This window comes from Schistocerca americana, chromosome X (assembly GCF_021461395.2).
Source record: "Schistocerca americana isolate TAMUIC-IGC-003095 chromosome X, iqSchAmer2.1, whole genome shotgun sequence".
Classification (NCBI taxonomy): domain Eukaryota; kingdom Metazoa; phylum Arthropoda; class Insecta; order Orthoptera; family Acrididae; genus Schistocerca; species Schistocerca americana.
This window is the reverse complement of record NC_060130.1, coordinates 408,312,328-408,329,915: the sequence shown is the minus strand read 5'-3', so window position 1 is coordinate 408,329,915 and position 17,588 is coordinate 408,312,328. Positions and strand designations below refer to the sequence as shown.

Here is a 17,588-nt window from a genome sequence, read left to right as displayed (position 1 = left end):
ATAGTCCTTTTCTGTTCTTTAGAGCAATTTTTTGACAGTGTGTAACAATTAGAGCAATGTGTGTAATGTTAAGAAGTCTCATAATAACTGACTATGTAGCAATGGCATATCAACTGATGACAGAATGCTTTTTATATGTATTAGAATGTAAGACTCATAAATTGATTGTGTAGTTATTATTATTATTGTTATTATTAATCTGTGTTGTCATTTAAACACTTGAATGTCATGCATCTGTTTGTATATGATTTAGTCTCTAAGCCCACGACCATTTAGATGTGGTTATTACTGTGATAATCGGACATGTTTGACATCCTAGTGATGCACTCACATCAATGATTTATGGAACACGAAAATAAATAAATGAATTTTATTTCTGTTGCTCTGTTGTGAACTCAGACACTTTTTTTGTACTTCTTTGAGACTAAGGTTCATCATATCATAAATTTTTGCTTGTTCTCTGTTGTCACACCAGTGCTACAGTTTCTCAAAAAACAACTATTGTCTAAAGGAAGATGGTGCCAGGTGTAGAGTGCAGAATCACACTGCTGCAAAAAGGCTAAAGTAAATAATGTATTGTGTAATAAGAGGAAAAAAAGTGTAGTTAAAAGAAAACTGTGCATTAAAAGAAACTTTTGTTTGCATGAAAAGTGCACCAAAGTATGTTTAAACTTTATTAGTGACTATTTCCAGTGATCATGTCCTGACTATTTAGAAGAAGAAATTGTGTGTTTAGCACCAGCAGTCAAAAGATGAAATTGTAGGTGCTGTCAAGTGATACAGACAACTGTTAAGTGATATGACTCCAAATACTTTCAATATGAATTATTTGTGGTGTGAACTCAAGAACAACCTGCTGAGGCCTGTCCAAGGAACTAGGAATACTAACTACTGCTTCCGATTATAATGATTCCTTAATGAAATTTGTCATAAATAAGATACCTCTTTTTGAAAACAATAGCTCAGGTCACAGAATCTGCACTAGAAATAAGCATAATATTCACAAAGATTTAAAGTCAGTTACTTTGGTGCAGAAATGTGTCCATTATTCAGACACACTCATTTTCAGTAACTTTTCAGAAGCCAAAAAAGTTTAATTACCAATAAAGTTCAGTTTAAGAGGAACCTGAATGATTTATTGGTGGCCAACTCCTTCTACTCTAGTGATGAATTTCTTAGTAGAACTGTCTGATGTGTGTATATGTTATTAACAATATCAAATAATCTGAGTCTGATGTGATCTCTGACTTCTGTACATCTTCACTGATCATAAATGAGATAAACTGATTTTTCACATTGATAATGTGTGGCTACAACAACTGAAGAATTATCATAAGCATATCACTGTACTGTAGATTTACACACTTTGTGACAAGTTTGTTATCACCTTTTAAATTAATACACATTTGTGATTTTTTGACTCTTCCCACATCCATGAGAACCATTTCACTTGGAATCTATAGACGATACCTTAGCATATATTTTTCTCTCTTCAAATATGTATTGTATATTGTTATTCTGTTATATGTTTGGGATCTTCTCACTATGGACTAATTGAAACAAAAAGTACATCTAATCTAATCTTGTATATCTTACTGGACTATCACTACTGGAAGAAAGGGTGTTCTGGAGAAATGTCATATGTGCAACATAGGGGATTCTTTCTCTAATGAATCTGTCACTCTGCAATTGAGTGTACACTACTTTGAAACCTTGTGACAAATTTAAGGTTAATTCACACTGAATGTTAATGGGATGAAAAAAACGGAATGGAATGTCACTGTCAATTATAGATATGTTCACACAAGATGGAACATTAACATGACATCATTTCACTTAGCTCAGTATGAAATGGTCAAAGTGGGCTTGTGAGACATCATCCATGACACAAAAAGTTAGAAGATAGTATCAGAATGAAGGGACTTGCAGTGATAATAGAGTTTAACCACCAAAGAAAAATTCATAGTGGATGATATTGATGGAGGTCATATGGCTGAATTTCCACATCAATAAGAAATAAAACAATATGAAAACTGTAATCCAAACATATCTAAACATCAATATTTGCTTGGCTGAGAAAATTTAGATACAAAAACTTGTCATACATTATTTAGAAGGCAATTCATGGTGCCTTTTTACTTTTCCTTCTGTGTATTTTTTCCTAAGTGTCAACATGTGTCAAAAACTGTGTTTTTGTCCTTGGAAGGAGCCAACTTTTTCACTATTAAAAATATATTTGCAATGATAATTATTTAATCTAGTTCCATTCTTTTATCAGATACATTGCTGTAACTTGTACTGTTTCTGCTTTACAATTTCCAAACATAGTCTCTGTTAACTGTAAACCTGCCTACCCTGATCAGCCTTTACCAACTGTTCTTGATTCTCTCCTTTGCTATACTTTGGTTTTATGTATAGCTGGATTGAAATAACAGTGCCAGCTGCACCTTTATTTTGAATTGCCATTACATGTTTCAGCCAACAAGGCCATTTTTAAGAAGTTGTGTGTCTAGCATCATGGGGGTACACAGACAGACTGAATCCAAATTATTACTACAGTTGCAAACCCTACACCACCAAGTTCCACATGCTGGACAATAAATTTATGTACGGTACTGACCATTTTCTGGTTTTTATGTCCAAACCCCTGAATTCTTCTTAGGCACACCCATTAAAATCTTCAGGGTGGTATTAAATTAATTATCATTTACTTATTTCACTGTATTGTCCTTCACAGACTAAGTTACTTCACACATATAACAGGAGAAAATAAATACTATTTAATGGCATATAAATACCAGCTATGAAAGTCTTTTTTGTGTGATGTTATACATAACTTCATGTAATGAAACAACAGAAGAAATAACTACTTTATGTTTATATTCAGACTTATTGCTAGAACATATTACTTCTGTACAACATGTAATGTTTACGTCATCAAAATATATGAAGAAAAATCTTGAACATGAAGGCACTTTTTTTTTCTGCCACTTTCATAGCTACAGAAATAATCATTACTTAGTATACAGATTGTGTGACTTTGATTAATTTTGAGCAAAATATATCAAAGGGAACAAAGAATTACCTTAAGTGTGTGGGATAGGACTCAATAGTAATTACATCAATAACATTCCATCCAGCTATAAACATGAAATTGAATATTGCTTCAAATATCATGACAGCTGCATCTGTATCTAGGAACCAAATAAAAAAAGCAGCTATGCTGGATAGGAACATTGATATGCCTGAAAAAGTTTATGATATACACATTAACAAATATTTCTGATAGCATGATAAGAACATATATTCACACAAATGAACAAATAACTAGAAGCTTTTTTCTCAGACACAAAACATCCTACTGCAAATACTATACTACTGCTACTGGGAGAGTTGTATATAAATATGAAACTTTTGATATTGCATTATAATTTTCTTTACAACCAATTACTGGAGAGGTAAATGCATGATCAAATAATATTAACAGATGCAGATGAAACAGACAAAATAATAATTAGATATCACAGTCAATCTTTGGGCATTAAAGAAAAGAAACCATATAATAAATAAAGTAGACTCATTGCAAAATGAATGTGATGAAACACAAACCTGTGACACATATGAACAGTGACACTACAAATTAGCAATTAACTGCAAACATTCACACTTTCATCAGAAGCAAATTAACTTTGCCAACAAAGAAGAAAAAAAGGAACTTAGATATTCTGATCTCTACCTCAAGCCTACTATATTTCTTTAGTAAAGTAAAACATTGGTTGACTGTTTGGATTCTAAGAAAATGGCTCAAGTAGAACAGATAGAGTCTGTGAGTGTGAATAGTTAGATGAGAAATGAAATATGAGGCAGAATAGAGCAGATCTTGATAAAAAAATGTTTCTGTGATTTTACGGTTTGAATGTACTAGTTAGAAGCACGAAAACATTCTTGATTCCAGATCATTTTCATTTGTACTGGAATCTCTTAAGTACATAAACAATATACACTAAGTGATCAAAAGTATCCTGACACTCGCAAAAACATATGTTTTCTCTATTAGGTGCTTTGTGCTGCCACCTACTGCCAGGCACTCCATATAAGCAACCTCAGTAGTCATTAGACACTGTGAGAGACCAGAATGGAGTGCTCTGCGGAACCCACACACTTAAAATATGGTTAGGTGATAGGGCGTCGCTTGTCTAATAATCTGTACGTGAGATTTCCACACTCCTTTACATCCCTACGTCCACTGTTTCTGATGTTATAGTGAAGTGGAAATGTGAAGGGGCACGTACAGCACAAAAGCGTACAGGCTGACCTCGTCTGTAGACTGACAGAGTGACAGAGATTGCTGACAGTTGAAGAGGGTCATAATGTGTAATAGGCAAACATCTATCCAGACCATCACACAGGAATTCCAAACTGCATCATGATCCACTGTAAGTACTGTGACAGTTAGGTGGGAGGTAAGAAAACGTGGATTTCATGGTCGAGCGGCTGCTTATAAGCCACACATCACACCGGTAAATGTCAAACGACTCCTCACTCGGCATAAGGAGCATAAACATTGGAGGATTGAACAGTGGAAAAACGTTGTGTGGAGTGAAAAATCACAGCACACAATGTGGCAATCTGATGGCAGGCTGTGGGTATGGCGAATGCCCGGTGAACGTCATCTGCCAGTGTATGTAGTGCCAACAGTAAAATTCAGAGGCAATGATGTTATGGCATGGTCATGATTTTCATGGAGGAGGCTTGCACCCCATGTTGTTTTGCATTGCACTATCACAGCACAGGCCTACATTGATGTTTTAAGCACCTTCTTGCTTCCCACTGTTGAAGAGCAATTCGGGGATGGCGACTGTATCTTTCAACATGATCGAGCACCTGTTCATAATGCCGGCCTGTGGTGGAGTGGTTACATGTAATGGACTGGCCTGCACAGAGCCCTGACCTGAATCCTATACAACACATTTGGGATATCTTGAAATGGCAACTTGGTGCCAGGCTTCACCGACCTACATCGATACCTGTCCTCAGTGCAGCACTCCATGAAGAATGGGCCACCATTCCCCAAGAAACCTTCCAGCACCTGATTGAATGTATGCCTGTGAGAGTGGAAGCTGTCATCAAGGCTAAGGGTGGGCCAACACCATATTGAATTCAAGCATTACTGACGGAGGACACCACAAACTTGTAAATCATTTTCAGCTAGGTGTCCGGATACTTTTGGTCACATAGTGTATACTGCGGCTGAACGATGAGAGTACAAAGTCTGTCTCACAATAAGCAACACTATCACAACTATATAACAACAAGTTATCACAGAATTTGTGATGATCGCATAAAAGCAGCCATAGCTTGGTACTGAAGATATTGTTGGAAACGAAGATATCATTTGTACAAATATTGTGATTTCCTGTACATTCCAGGTATCACAGTTATTCATTTTTGTGAAAAAGAAAAAAATGGATATATCAACACTAAAGGAATTATTAGCGTTACAAAACACCAAAAAATAGTATGTCAGGTCTCTGTTATGAAAAATACAGGACACAAACTTTTTCGAAATATGTCACTAAAATATCAGACACTAGAAAACTGTTTAAAACTCTTTGCAATCAGTCAGAAATATAAAATCAGTGATTACCCTACCTTTCTTTAATTGAGTCTGTTAACACTACAAAATTAATATACAGGTCAGAATTACGAAAACATGCAATGAATGATGAGACCTCTTTTGTAACAGCTGACTAATAGCAGGGAAAAAACTATTATTAAACTCAGAAAACTGTAAAAAAATTTACGAAAGGAATGAAATGATCATACTTTTCTTTCACATTCAGTTAAATCCCTGAATGAACCATCATGACCAGAAATTATTCTAAGGAAGGAATTGACAACTGAAGGTGAAACATAATTAGGTATGTCCATATTGTAAGTTTATTTCAGTAACAATGAAAGTAATTAGTATACACATTCACTCATTTTTCAAGTAGTAATCTAATGTCTAATTTCCAATGTATTCTGAAACGCGTATTAGTGATTATGCACACATGTGCAGTACTTACTCAGACTTATAGAAGGCATCTTCTTAAAATAGGTAGTGCTTTCATTGCTTAAGCTCAGGGAGCAGCATTGTTATTTACAGACTGATTATGTGTAGACTAACCAGCATAAAGAATAAACTTAATGCTAACTAAACTGAGGAACTAACTACTTCAGTAACATAAATAATGATAAATTTTGTCACAATAATGTTACAGTTACAGATATTTTGCACAGACCTATGACTTTTACTCTTCCTGTCTTGTCTATAATAAATCCTGAGATAAATGCCCCTGGCAGAATAGCTAGTTGACCAACAAGATTCTCTTGAAACACTTCCTTTAAATAAATGTTGTAATCAAAATCCTTTTGGCAACCAGGTATCAAACTAAGTTTGGTATTATTTTGGAGAAGACAGTTTTTGAAGTGCTGATCAGAAAGATTGGTGTCGACAAACCTGAAATGATCACATAGCTACTGAAAAGAGTGTAACAAAATGAATTATTTTATGTACCAGTAACACAAAACTTTTAGTTACCACTTAATGGAATACCTGTACCTGCATTTATCTATACATCTATACAAATAAATCTAGTACGTCAGTTACATATTCTAAAATATACTTATAAAATATATTAATAATCTGAAGTGGGAATAATATATCACCTAATATTGTATTAGACTGAGGCTAACACATTAAAATATATAAAAACAATGGGAGAACTCAACTGTCAGAAAAGTAACACTGTGCTAGGTCTCATAAGAACACAAAGTAAGGAATATGTAGCAAAACAGATACTTTGACAGTTATCTGGAGACATGGAAAGACAAAGGTATGGAAACATGGTATATATAAGGATTTGTTAGTAATTCTAGATTAGACATTCAAAGTCCGGGTGATACATGAGACAAAACATTGGAGCTATGATTTTAAAAATTAGTGCTAATTGAAGCACAAATGAATTCAGATTGTAAGCTTTTCTGATTGTAGTTCAACAAATGAGCTACTCAAGGACACTTCTCAATTCAACAGAAACCTAAGATTATTTTAGAGATTCAGTTTTTGTTCCATAGGCCCAGAAAAAGCCCATAAGAGCACTGTCACTTGATGCCAAGAAAGAGGACACGTCGAAGAAAAGTTCAGTTACAACCTAATGTTTGCTTCAGACTAGGCTCTTTTTAATTTTCAGAGGAGTGTACAGTGGCATGATGAGTACCGGCAATAGACTGAAGTTCATTGCGAATACAGAAACAAACCTAAATAACAAGCTAGAGATGTAATGTGTTTTCCATATAACTGGCCACAAAAATTTAATGTAAATCAAGAAATTTCATGAAGACCTTAATGAGAAAATTTTAATCAAATAGAGACCAAAAGTATATCAAACTGAAGATAACCAATAGATATAATAACATATATGGGAGAAACAACTCACTGACACATACTATCAATCATCTCAGTAGTACTGCAAGGCTCAACTCTTCCCATTTTTCTTACTTTCCCTTAAAAACGATGTGCCTTCAAAATCTAACATAAACAGTAACTGTATTATTTGTCGATTAAACAATCCTCTCTCATAACATTAAAGGCTCTTTATGCTGCCTCTGCAACAACAATTTTTTGTTTACTTTGGATAAAACAGCTCATATGATGTTCTACCCATAAAATAACGATGAAATGCACACAGAACAAATAATAATGGGAAATAAAGATACTGAATAGGTCGGTGATACTGAATTCCTTGTGATGTGGGCAGATAGCACACTACAATGGAATATGGACACAGATAAACTGCTGATCGAAGTGAGAAGCCTACTTTATGTCTCAAGAGTACTTAGTCCAAGGTATGAGTTGACTACTGAAAGAACCATGGCTCTGGTGAACACTACCGTTTTGTACATCAATTCTCTCTGGAGATCAATGCACAAAAAATTTTTCTCATGCACAAATGAGTTGTGAAGTTCATTATATGGTCTTCATCACATAGAACCACCAAGCTAATTTTCAAAGAACTGGGAATAATGCCTGTGTTATACATATAGACCTTAGAGACTGCTTCATTTGCAGATAACAATCTTCATTTGTCTCCAGGAAATAATCCTATGCACAATCACTACAACCATGCTAGTGGTAATGTTAATCTGACAAGCATGAGACTATAAATTACACAATAGAGAGAGGCAAAAAGGCAGTATATTTTACAATAAATTGTCTTCCTCAGTCAAAAATAATAACTCATTAGGAAAGCCACAAGTATACTGCTCCAAAATTGTTTTAATTTGGTTACTAAATTTATGGAGATCAGTTTATGCTAAAGACAACTTTAATTTTGCTTATAGTGCTATGATACTTGATGTAATGGTAATTAACTTACAATTAATTCTCACAATGATATGTATATTGTCTTTCACAGTACATGTGAACATAGTAACAATTATAGCAAAAAGATATATGCATATTTAACATTTCTAATAAGATGTATAATGATTTCATGCATAAAAGATAAAATATGAATGATTTTAAATATATCTACAGAATAAACATACAATCATAAGGAGATGTAAGGTCAACAAATGTCTTAATGTCTTAAGCTCACCCGTTTTCTTGATGAAATTCCAAATTCTGTTTCCTAAAATTCTGTCAAATGAAAGACCTTTTGAAAGATTCATGTAAACTGTTCGAATAACACAGAAATCAGTCATGTAAAGTACTGAGGGACAATAAAAGTTAGTTGCTTAAGGTCATCATTGTCTTCCATTGAAGTGTTAGTCATCTTGATCTGCTCTAGTCTCAGCGAGAAGCTTTGCCGCCAGCTTTTCATTGGCTGACCCAGCAACCTTAAGCCATTGGGATGGGAGTATAGAATTGATTTTTGGTTCCTCCTTGTAGATTGTGGATGTTTCCTCCAGTTGTTTTGATGGTTTTGAATATCATGTGTAATGGGTTCCATTTGAAGTACCATTAACACATGTTCATTCATTTTATGACCCTATTTGGTGTAACCAGATATCTGTATAAATTTTTTTGCAGGATGTTAGTCTTTTCACATCATTTGCCTTTGCTGTTTACAATTTGCTGCCATAGCACAGTCAGGTCTGGCTAAGGTCTTGTAAAGGCATATTCTGGTATGCTTCTTGGCTAGGGAAGGTTTCGTTACAATATTGATGACTCCCATTGTTTTTGAATACCTGGTGGCTTTTTCAGATAGGTCTGTTTATGACAGAAAGAATGTGAATGTATTCACTCTTTCTAGAACTTTATTTCTCAAACAGATTTTGCTTTGAACTGGATATTTTCCACAGAAGGCTATAGACTTTTTTGTGTTGACATCCATACTGTATTTCTTGGATATAATCTGAAAATCGTGCAGAGAACACAGTAGGTCATACTCTGAAGCTACGAAAAGAACTAAATCATCTGTAAAAAGTAAAGCATCCTGTTTTGTGTTTCTGTTGATTTGAATGAAGCTGTGTTGCATTTATCTCCACTCTTGGATAACTTTATTCATATATATAACAAATGAGCATGGTGAAAGGCTGCATCCCTGTCATACTCCTGCATATATTCTGCCAAGTCTGATAATTTGTTCTCTTTCTTGACAGAGATTTAATTTGTTCTGGAAATTTTATATATATTATGGTATAGATAAGTTGCTGGGGAACATGAACATCTGGTAGAATCTGTAATAATTTCTTTCTGTTGTCTTTATCAAAAGCTTTTTCAGGGTCAGTCAAGGGAATATTTGTTTCTATACTGAGTCCTCTATGTTTTTCTGTTTACAGTTCAATGGAAACCATGATAGGTTCGTAGTGTCTGTATAATTTATTTTAGATGTTCTTGGCAAACATTTTGTATGCAGAGTTCAATAAGCTTATTCCTCTGTAATTATCTCAGTTTTCAGCTCTCCTTTTTTGAAGATAAGAATTACAGTCAATTTAGTCCAGCTCTCAGGTATATCATCTCCTGATCAAATCATATGTAGAAGTTGAGGAATTTGTCTATAAAGGATTTTCTTCCATATTTCAACGGCTCAGGATTGACTGAATCTTCTTCTAGGCCTTTATTACTTTTTAGTTTGTTTAATACTTCTTTAAAATTACACTTAGAGATGGTTTCTCTTGAACGGTTCCCTCAGAGTTGGATTGTAAAGAGGCTCTGGTGCCTTAGACCATAGACTCCGAAAGTATTGCAACCATTTAAGTAAGAATATGGGATTTACTGTCATAGCCTCTTTTATCTTAAAGTTCAGATTTTTAACCATTTTGAACATTTGTGGCTGGGGTCTGTGAGTATTATGTTCTAAATTGAGGCCACGAAGTCTTTGCAAATTTCTCTGAGTTTTCTATGTGTTTTTCTTTTCATGAATGTTCTCATTCTATGATGTTCTATTCCATCTTCCAGCTGTTGACAGATATTTCACAATTGCTCCTTGTATGTCTTTTACAACCATTTTGGCATCATTGTCACATTTTCTCAGTCCTTCCTTCCTACACTATTTTGCTTTTCTGCCAAGGCTATGATCAGTAGCTTCTCTTAGAATGTGTGGTGGAGCCTTCCATTTTCCTTTGAGCTTTATTTTTGATACATGATACTTTCATTAACACATCATGTCAATTTTGGTATAACCAAAGTGTACTGGAATCTCTCAAAAGGCTGACATGAAAGGCAAATTCTTTATTCATTGTCAGTTTCTTGTAGTTCTTTGTATGCCATCTTGGTGTTATCCATATGGGGCTCACCCGGATTCAGTTTCAGGACTTCAAAACACTCTTGCATCCAATACCAAATTAGCCACTTCCTTATTACTAAGAATATAATCTATTATTGACCTGATGTTCTGCAATGTGAATTATCTGAACAACAGATCTATATCACATCAATTAAGTGCACAATTCTTGGCCATATTTTTCAGTCTAGTGAATAAACTTTTGTTAAGACTGATCTACATCTTTGTAGAAGTGATTGTAGGTGTTATAAACAGTTGCTGAGAGAAATTCAGATGATTTTTCCCATTTTAACACACAGAAGACCTCAGCAATTTTCTGGTGAATATTATATTTCTTTGTCTCCAGAAGCCTCTTTGATAGTTATAAACTGTCTTGTGATAAGAAAATGAAGTGACTATAGGTTAAATTCTGAAATATTAAATTAAAGTTACCTTTGTAGACAAAAGCCTGCACATCATTTTGAGGAGACAAACAAAATTAATAAATGTAGCATCTATTAAGACTTGGAAATTGTGAGGAGATGTCTGCCATTCACAACAGATCAAAATTATATACTACATTTTATTATTTATGTATATATGCTTATATTTGACTGATTTTGCAAACAAGATACATCAACACTGTGAACCCAGAATACAGTAACAAACATGTTATCAGATATACTATAGGACAAAACTTAAGAAATAGTTAGGTATGTATCCAGGTGAACACAAATCAACACATTAAGCCTAAATAATACAAAAATAGTATTAGTTTCCACATAAACAGAACACTCAGTAATAACAATCTAAAAGTGAAAGACAAGCTTATAAATACACATAAAACAAAAAAATTCTAGAAATGCATGCTGACTCACAACTAATGCAGACTGAGCGTTTGGCAGTACTGGAAAAGCAAATCTCAGCTGGATGATATTTACTCCAAACAATGGCTTTCATATGCGACAGCTCATACTGCAGAGTAACATACATTGGGTATGTCCATTTCCCAACCAGTTACATACACAAAGTATGTTGCCCTACAGCGTGAGGTGCTTGAGGAGATGATATGTGCAGAATATCCAATTGGTCTTCAAATTACACAAAAGGGCTGAGCATATTGCAATACTGCAAAAGCAAATCTTGGCAGGATGCTGTTCACATGTGTAGCAGCTCATGCCGAAGAGCAGCATAACTTGGGTATGCCCATTTCTCTATCAGATCATACACAAGATATGTTGCCCTACAGCATGAGCTGCTTCAGGAGAACAAATGTGCAGAATATCCAATTGATCTTCAAATGACAGAAAATGGCTATAAAATCATAATAAAAAGTAGCAGTAATATATATAAAGAAAAACAGTTATCAGTACCCAACCAACATACCAGTACATAAACATGTGATCTTATCCAGTCAACATTCACGTCTGAATCATAAAAACAGAGCTGACACTCACAACAGTTTCCCATAAAATGTTATAAAATCATACATTAGACTTTCACAAGAGATCAAAGAAAAAAATGAATTTCATGTCATCAGGAAATATGTAAAAACATATTTATTAAATGAGAATTTTTATTTTATTGACAAAAACATGAAAAACATGCAATTTATTTATACAAATGTTCATCTTGAGCATTAAATTAATATGATAAAAAACTATTGTATAATAGAACAGACGACAGACTTTATTGATCAAGTACATTTCCATACATAATAATATCATAACACAATACAGAGTTCAAATACCTAAGATAACAAGCCTTTGTGACCACGATGTTTCAAATATTTGAAATTTTCGCAGTGATAAATGCTACTGATGATAACCTTTTGAAATTCTAGAATATGTAGTGTTCCCAGATAAGCCTTCTAACTGTATGGATGCAAATGAATTTATGCAGCTACCTGCTCACTGTCATGTGCAATATGAGTCTTCTGTGGGATTTTGTGAGGAAAGCTTTATTGATATTGGCTTTACCCTGAACACAGAAGTTTTGAAAACAATGTTCATGAATCAGCCTATAAATTGGTGGAAGATTTGCTATCTAACAAAATACTAGAAACATCAGCAAACATAGTGAAATGTGGACACATTTTAAAGCACAGATAAGACATTTAACTAACACCTACATATAAAACCAACAGCAGAAACCCATGTCCTGCTTTCTGTTTTGGAGTTAGGACTTCAGCCAGTTTCCTACCTTCACTCTGATGCAACAATGGTATAGTTATGAGTCATGCAGTCTAAAGACTTACAAAAATTAAAAAAATTATTAATTGGTAGTTTCTTTTTGGCTAATCATTGGATAATAAGAATATGGCTTCAGTTATGTACACTACATTATGAGATGCCATATGTGTTTTGCGATAATGTCAAAGTTACCAAGATGTTTCACAATTCTTGCACATACTAGTTCTCAACGACTTTAGTAACAGTAGTCAAATAACAAATTGTATCATTTCTGGTTTCTATTTTAACTCCTCTCTTATAGAGAGACTTCACCATGGAAAATTTCATGTTAGGGACAGCATCTTGATTTACAGAAGCATTAAATATGTCTCCTAAGTTTTTCTTAGTACAGCTTTTAAAAGTTTACTGGAAATGTTATCTACATCTGTGTTCATTTCTCTTTAAAGAGGTAACTATGATGGTAAAAACCAAAGAAATTTGAGCTAATTTTGACATTCACTGGGAGTTATTTTTCCTGTGCATCACTGATGAACAGAACTGGAAAGGAGAAAAACAATAATAGGACACAATATGGCATAAGGTGGATTGAGGAGTATAGGTGCAGACATTAACTGTTTTTATTTTATTTATGGTTGTGGGAGATAGGCTTCTTTTCTTATGAGGATTTGGAAAATAGTGTTTCACTACTGCCATGGCTTATTTTAAGGAGACACTGCAACTTATTTGCTAACAATGCTCGATATGTGGTCAGTGAAGAGTTCTGTTGTCATTGCTTAGTTGCTTATTTGTTTTTAACTAATGTTTAAAACAACATTTGGTTGTGCAATTGTCAATCACAGCAAACTACTTTATATTCTTCATTCTTTCAAATTATTTGAAAGTTGTATACGCCAGGAGAAACTCAGGTCTTACTTTATATTCTTCAGTTTTCTGATTTATTCCAATAAAAGCTTTTAAATTTCTTCATCACTTTACTTAATATTATATAGCACTACTTTCTATTGGCTGACCAGGATAATTGAAATTCTTTATGTAAACTACAGTTCTCACTTTTGTTGGAAAGATATCTTTTCTCCCACCACTATTCATTTGTTTTCTAATTTGTTTGTTTAGTTACTAAAAATACTTTTTGGAAAGGTATTTCTGAATATTCTTGTAATATGGTTTTGAAATAAATCATATTTGGGACTGAAATCTGTTGCACATTAAGTTTGCTATCAGTCTACATTTTGGTGACACGATTTAAAGACCTGTTTTTTTTTTTCAGATTTATTGATCAATTTATTTCTAACAAGGTTCAGTTGTATACGTGCAAATATTCATCTTGCTCATGGCAAGTTAATAGTAATTTAATGGCCACTGACATGCCTCAGAACTTAACACATGCAAAGACTGCATATTTTGTCTTGTTCTACAAAAATACTGTCCTTTAGGATACTTGAAACTGGAGTTAGAATTGTAGGAAAATTAACTACAGGTTGTTATTCATACTTCTTAAGCAGTCTTGTCATCAATATGTTTTGGGCAGCTTACATTCAAATACCCCAAGTGCAACTGAATTCAGTCTAAACATTACAGGAAAGAACAAAGATTCCATGAAGGTAGTCTATATAAGTGTGGATACCAGTACCTGGCACCTTAACCAAAATGTTTACAGATTTCCTATGCTAGTGCATTTATACAGAACATTTGACTGAATATTCATTTTATACACTAACATCATAGTGTCTCACACAAGATATCAATACCAAAATTGATTTCAATTAATTCCCTGCAACTAAAAAATAAACAGTATTCAACATTATTTTAACACCATTATCTGACACCAATATAACTGGACACTGTCACATTTTATGTCATTGGTTGACATTTGTAAAAGAGCTATATTTAGAAAATATTGCATGAATGAAACAAGAGGTAGTTTGTGTGTTACAAATATCATAATTTATGAGGTAAATATGCCTATGATAATAATAACAAGAATTTTATATGTTGATACCAGTACTTAGTACGTATTTCTAGCATAAATCCTAAGAAACTGTAATTCAGGTAACTACAGCATTTTAAAGCATTCATCCAAAACTTTGAGAAGTATGTGGGTCATGTAATTGATTTACGAACTATGATAATGACAAACTCTCACAACTTTCACAATACCAAAACTGATAGAGTATAAGAGTGAAGTGTTTATTCACTATTACATTTAACTTGGTACTATGACTGTAAACACATGTCTGCAAACCAACGGTACGTGATCACATAAATGGTGGGAATGCTGTCTCTTTCAGTCATTTCTGAATTTCAGGATGTGTGCTTTTCCCTCTTGGCTTTCTCAATTTCCTGAGGTTTGGTGGCCTAGTTCTACCTGTGGACTGTTGTACTACACTGGATTTGTTGCTGGCACTACATATGGTCAGTCTATGAACTGGTGCCTTTACCGGCTGGAATACTCTCCACAGACATTCAGTATGCAAGATCATCAACATGGGCAAGAAAGTGAAAAGTGTCCAGTGGTAAACAAAGAATATGATTTCTAGAACTTATGGTCATTTTCATGACTCTTAGTTTTCATGTTACTGAATTATCTGAAAGTTTGTTGAAAAATTTAAAAATTTATATTTGTAAACATATAAACATTTCTAATGAAATATCTTTTGTGGAATTATGACCCTATGACCACCATGCCCCTTGATCCATGCCTGTTTCCTGCAGTTTCCCCTTTCTCTGTTCTGGCCCCCCTCGCAATGCCCTCCTCCCCATCATTGTCATCAATTGCTATACAAATGCACTGTTGCCAATGCCCATGTAGCATTCATATCCCACATTCTGTATTGCACCTGTTACATCTCCCTCCCACATTCCCATCCTGTGCACCTGCTGCCCCTTCCCATCTGTCAGCCCCTTTCCCAATCCTTCCTCCAGTTATTTGTGTGTGTGTGTGGGAGGGGGGGTATGTGTGTGTGCGTGTGTTTGTTTTAGAGCTCAAAAAAACGATTCATTTGAAAGCTACCAATGTTTTTTGTCTTGTTTATGTGCCTGTTGATGACTCCACATTTCTATTGTTTGTTGAGATGTTACCTTCACTTCAAGACTTTCCATTATCATATTTAATCTAGAAATATTATTACTTAAGTCATTTCACCCCAACAACTCAAATGAAGAATGTAATCTACAAATAATTATCTAGATAATAATGAGAATAGATTACCACTAGTTCTAATTGGTTGCCAGTAAATTTTACACAAATAGCATGCAGTTGCTGCTTCTGCCTGCAAAAGAGCAGGTTTTTTCATTCTACATTACTAAATGTTGTTGTTCATTATAGGATTTAGGGTACACAGTAGATGAATTTAGCAATCAATCAAAGGCCACTCCTGTCCCATAAATTAATTTTTGAATAGATAGTAACTGTGTTTGGTGGGAATACATTTATTAAATTAAATTGTAGAGTAAAACACAAGTTAAAATCTAGTAATGCAAATATGTCCCATTATTGTTTCAAACATTATGACTCATTAAAGTAGTTCAGGTTTATATGGACTGCACACTACAATCATTGCAAACAGTCACAATGAGGTTGTTTTGAAGATGGTTGTGTGGAACTGGAATGTAAATTTGTTTCCACATGGTACACAAAATAGGTCAGAACACTGTTGCAGAAACAGCGAAAAAGGAACAAATAATCTCTGAGATTGGGGATGTTTTGCAGAAGCACAAAATTTAACAAGGACTTTAATGCAAGATGCCTTTAATTGTTTCCACAGCAAAACTTTGTCTCAAAATCTGGTAGAAAGGCTAAAGAGATTCTGGTCATGTGTAAAGTACATCAGTAGTAAGCACAACAGCAACAGCAATGTTACCAATTACTGTGAAAGCAGAGTTACTAAAAAAGGTCTTCCAATGTTCCCTCACTGAAAAAGATGATGTGAATATTCTAGAATTCAGATCAAGAACAGCTGCAAACATGAAAAGAAGTGGCTACCCTGTGTTGTGAAGCAGCTTAAATCACTTAATAAAGGCAAGTCTTCTGGTCCAGATTGTATACAAATTAGGTTCCTTTTAGAGTATGCTGATATAATAGCTTCATACTTAGCAAAATGTACAACTGCTTTTTCAGCAAAAGATGCATACCTAAAGACTGGAAAGTTGCACAGATCCCAACAATACTCAAGAAAGGAAATAGGAGTAATCCACTGAGTTATAGACCCATATTACTGACATTGATTTGCAGTGGGATTTTGGAACATATACTGTGTTCAAACATTATGAGTTACCTCGAAGAAAATGATCTATTGCCACACAGTCAGCACAGATTCAGAAAATATTGCTCATTTACACCTACATCTACATCTACAGCTATGAGAATACTCTGCAAACCACCATATGGTGGACAGCGGAGGGTATCTTGTACCACTATTAGTCATTTCATCTCCTGTTCCACTTGTGAATACAGTGAGGGAAAAATGAGTGGCTAAAAGCCTCTGTATGAGCCCTCATTTCTTGCATCTTATCTACATGGTCCCTATGCAAAATGCACATTGATGGTAGTAGAATTGTTCTGCAGATGGCCTCAAATGCTGATCCTTTGTCAGTGCTAAGTCACCTGACAAGCATCTTGATGGAAGAAATACTCCAATGTCTCACT

The 17,588-nt window shown here is 34.3% G+C and overlaps 1 protein-coding gene across 1 annotated transcript in view; it reads right to left on the bottom strand.

Annotated features, from left to right (window-relative positions):
- The window catches only part of LOC124556750 (synaptic vesicle glycoprotein 2B-like), a 267,673-nt gene that overhangs the window by 15,058 nt on the left and 235,027 nt on the right, over positions 1-17,588 (bottom strand). Inside the window, exons 10-11 of the mRNA XM_047130748.1 lie at positions 6,285-6,502; positions 3,086-3,245 (exon numbers count right to left, since the gene is read on the bottom strand). Coding sequence (XP_046986704.1) covers positions 3,086-3,245; positions 6,285-6,502 — 378 coding nt within the window. The remainder of the gene's footprint in view (positions 1-3,085; positions 3,246-6,284; positions 6,503-17,588) is intronic.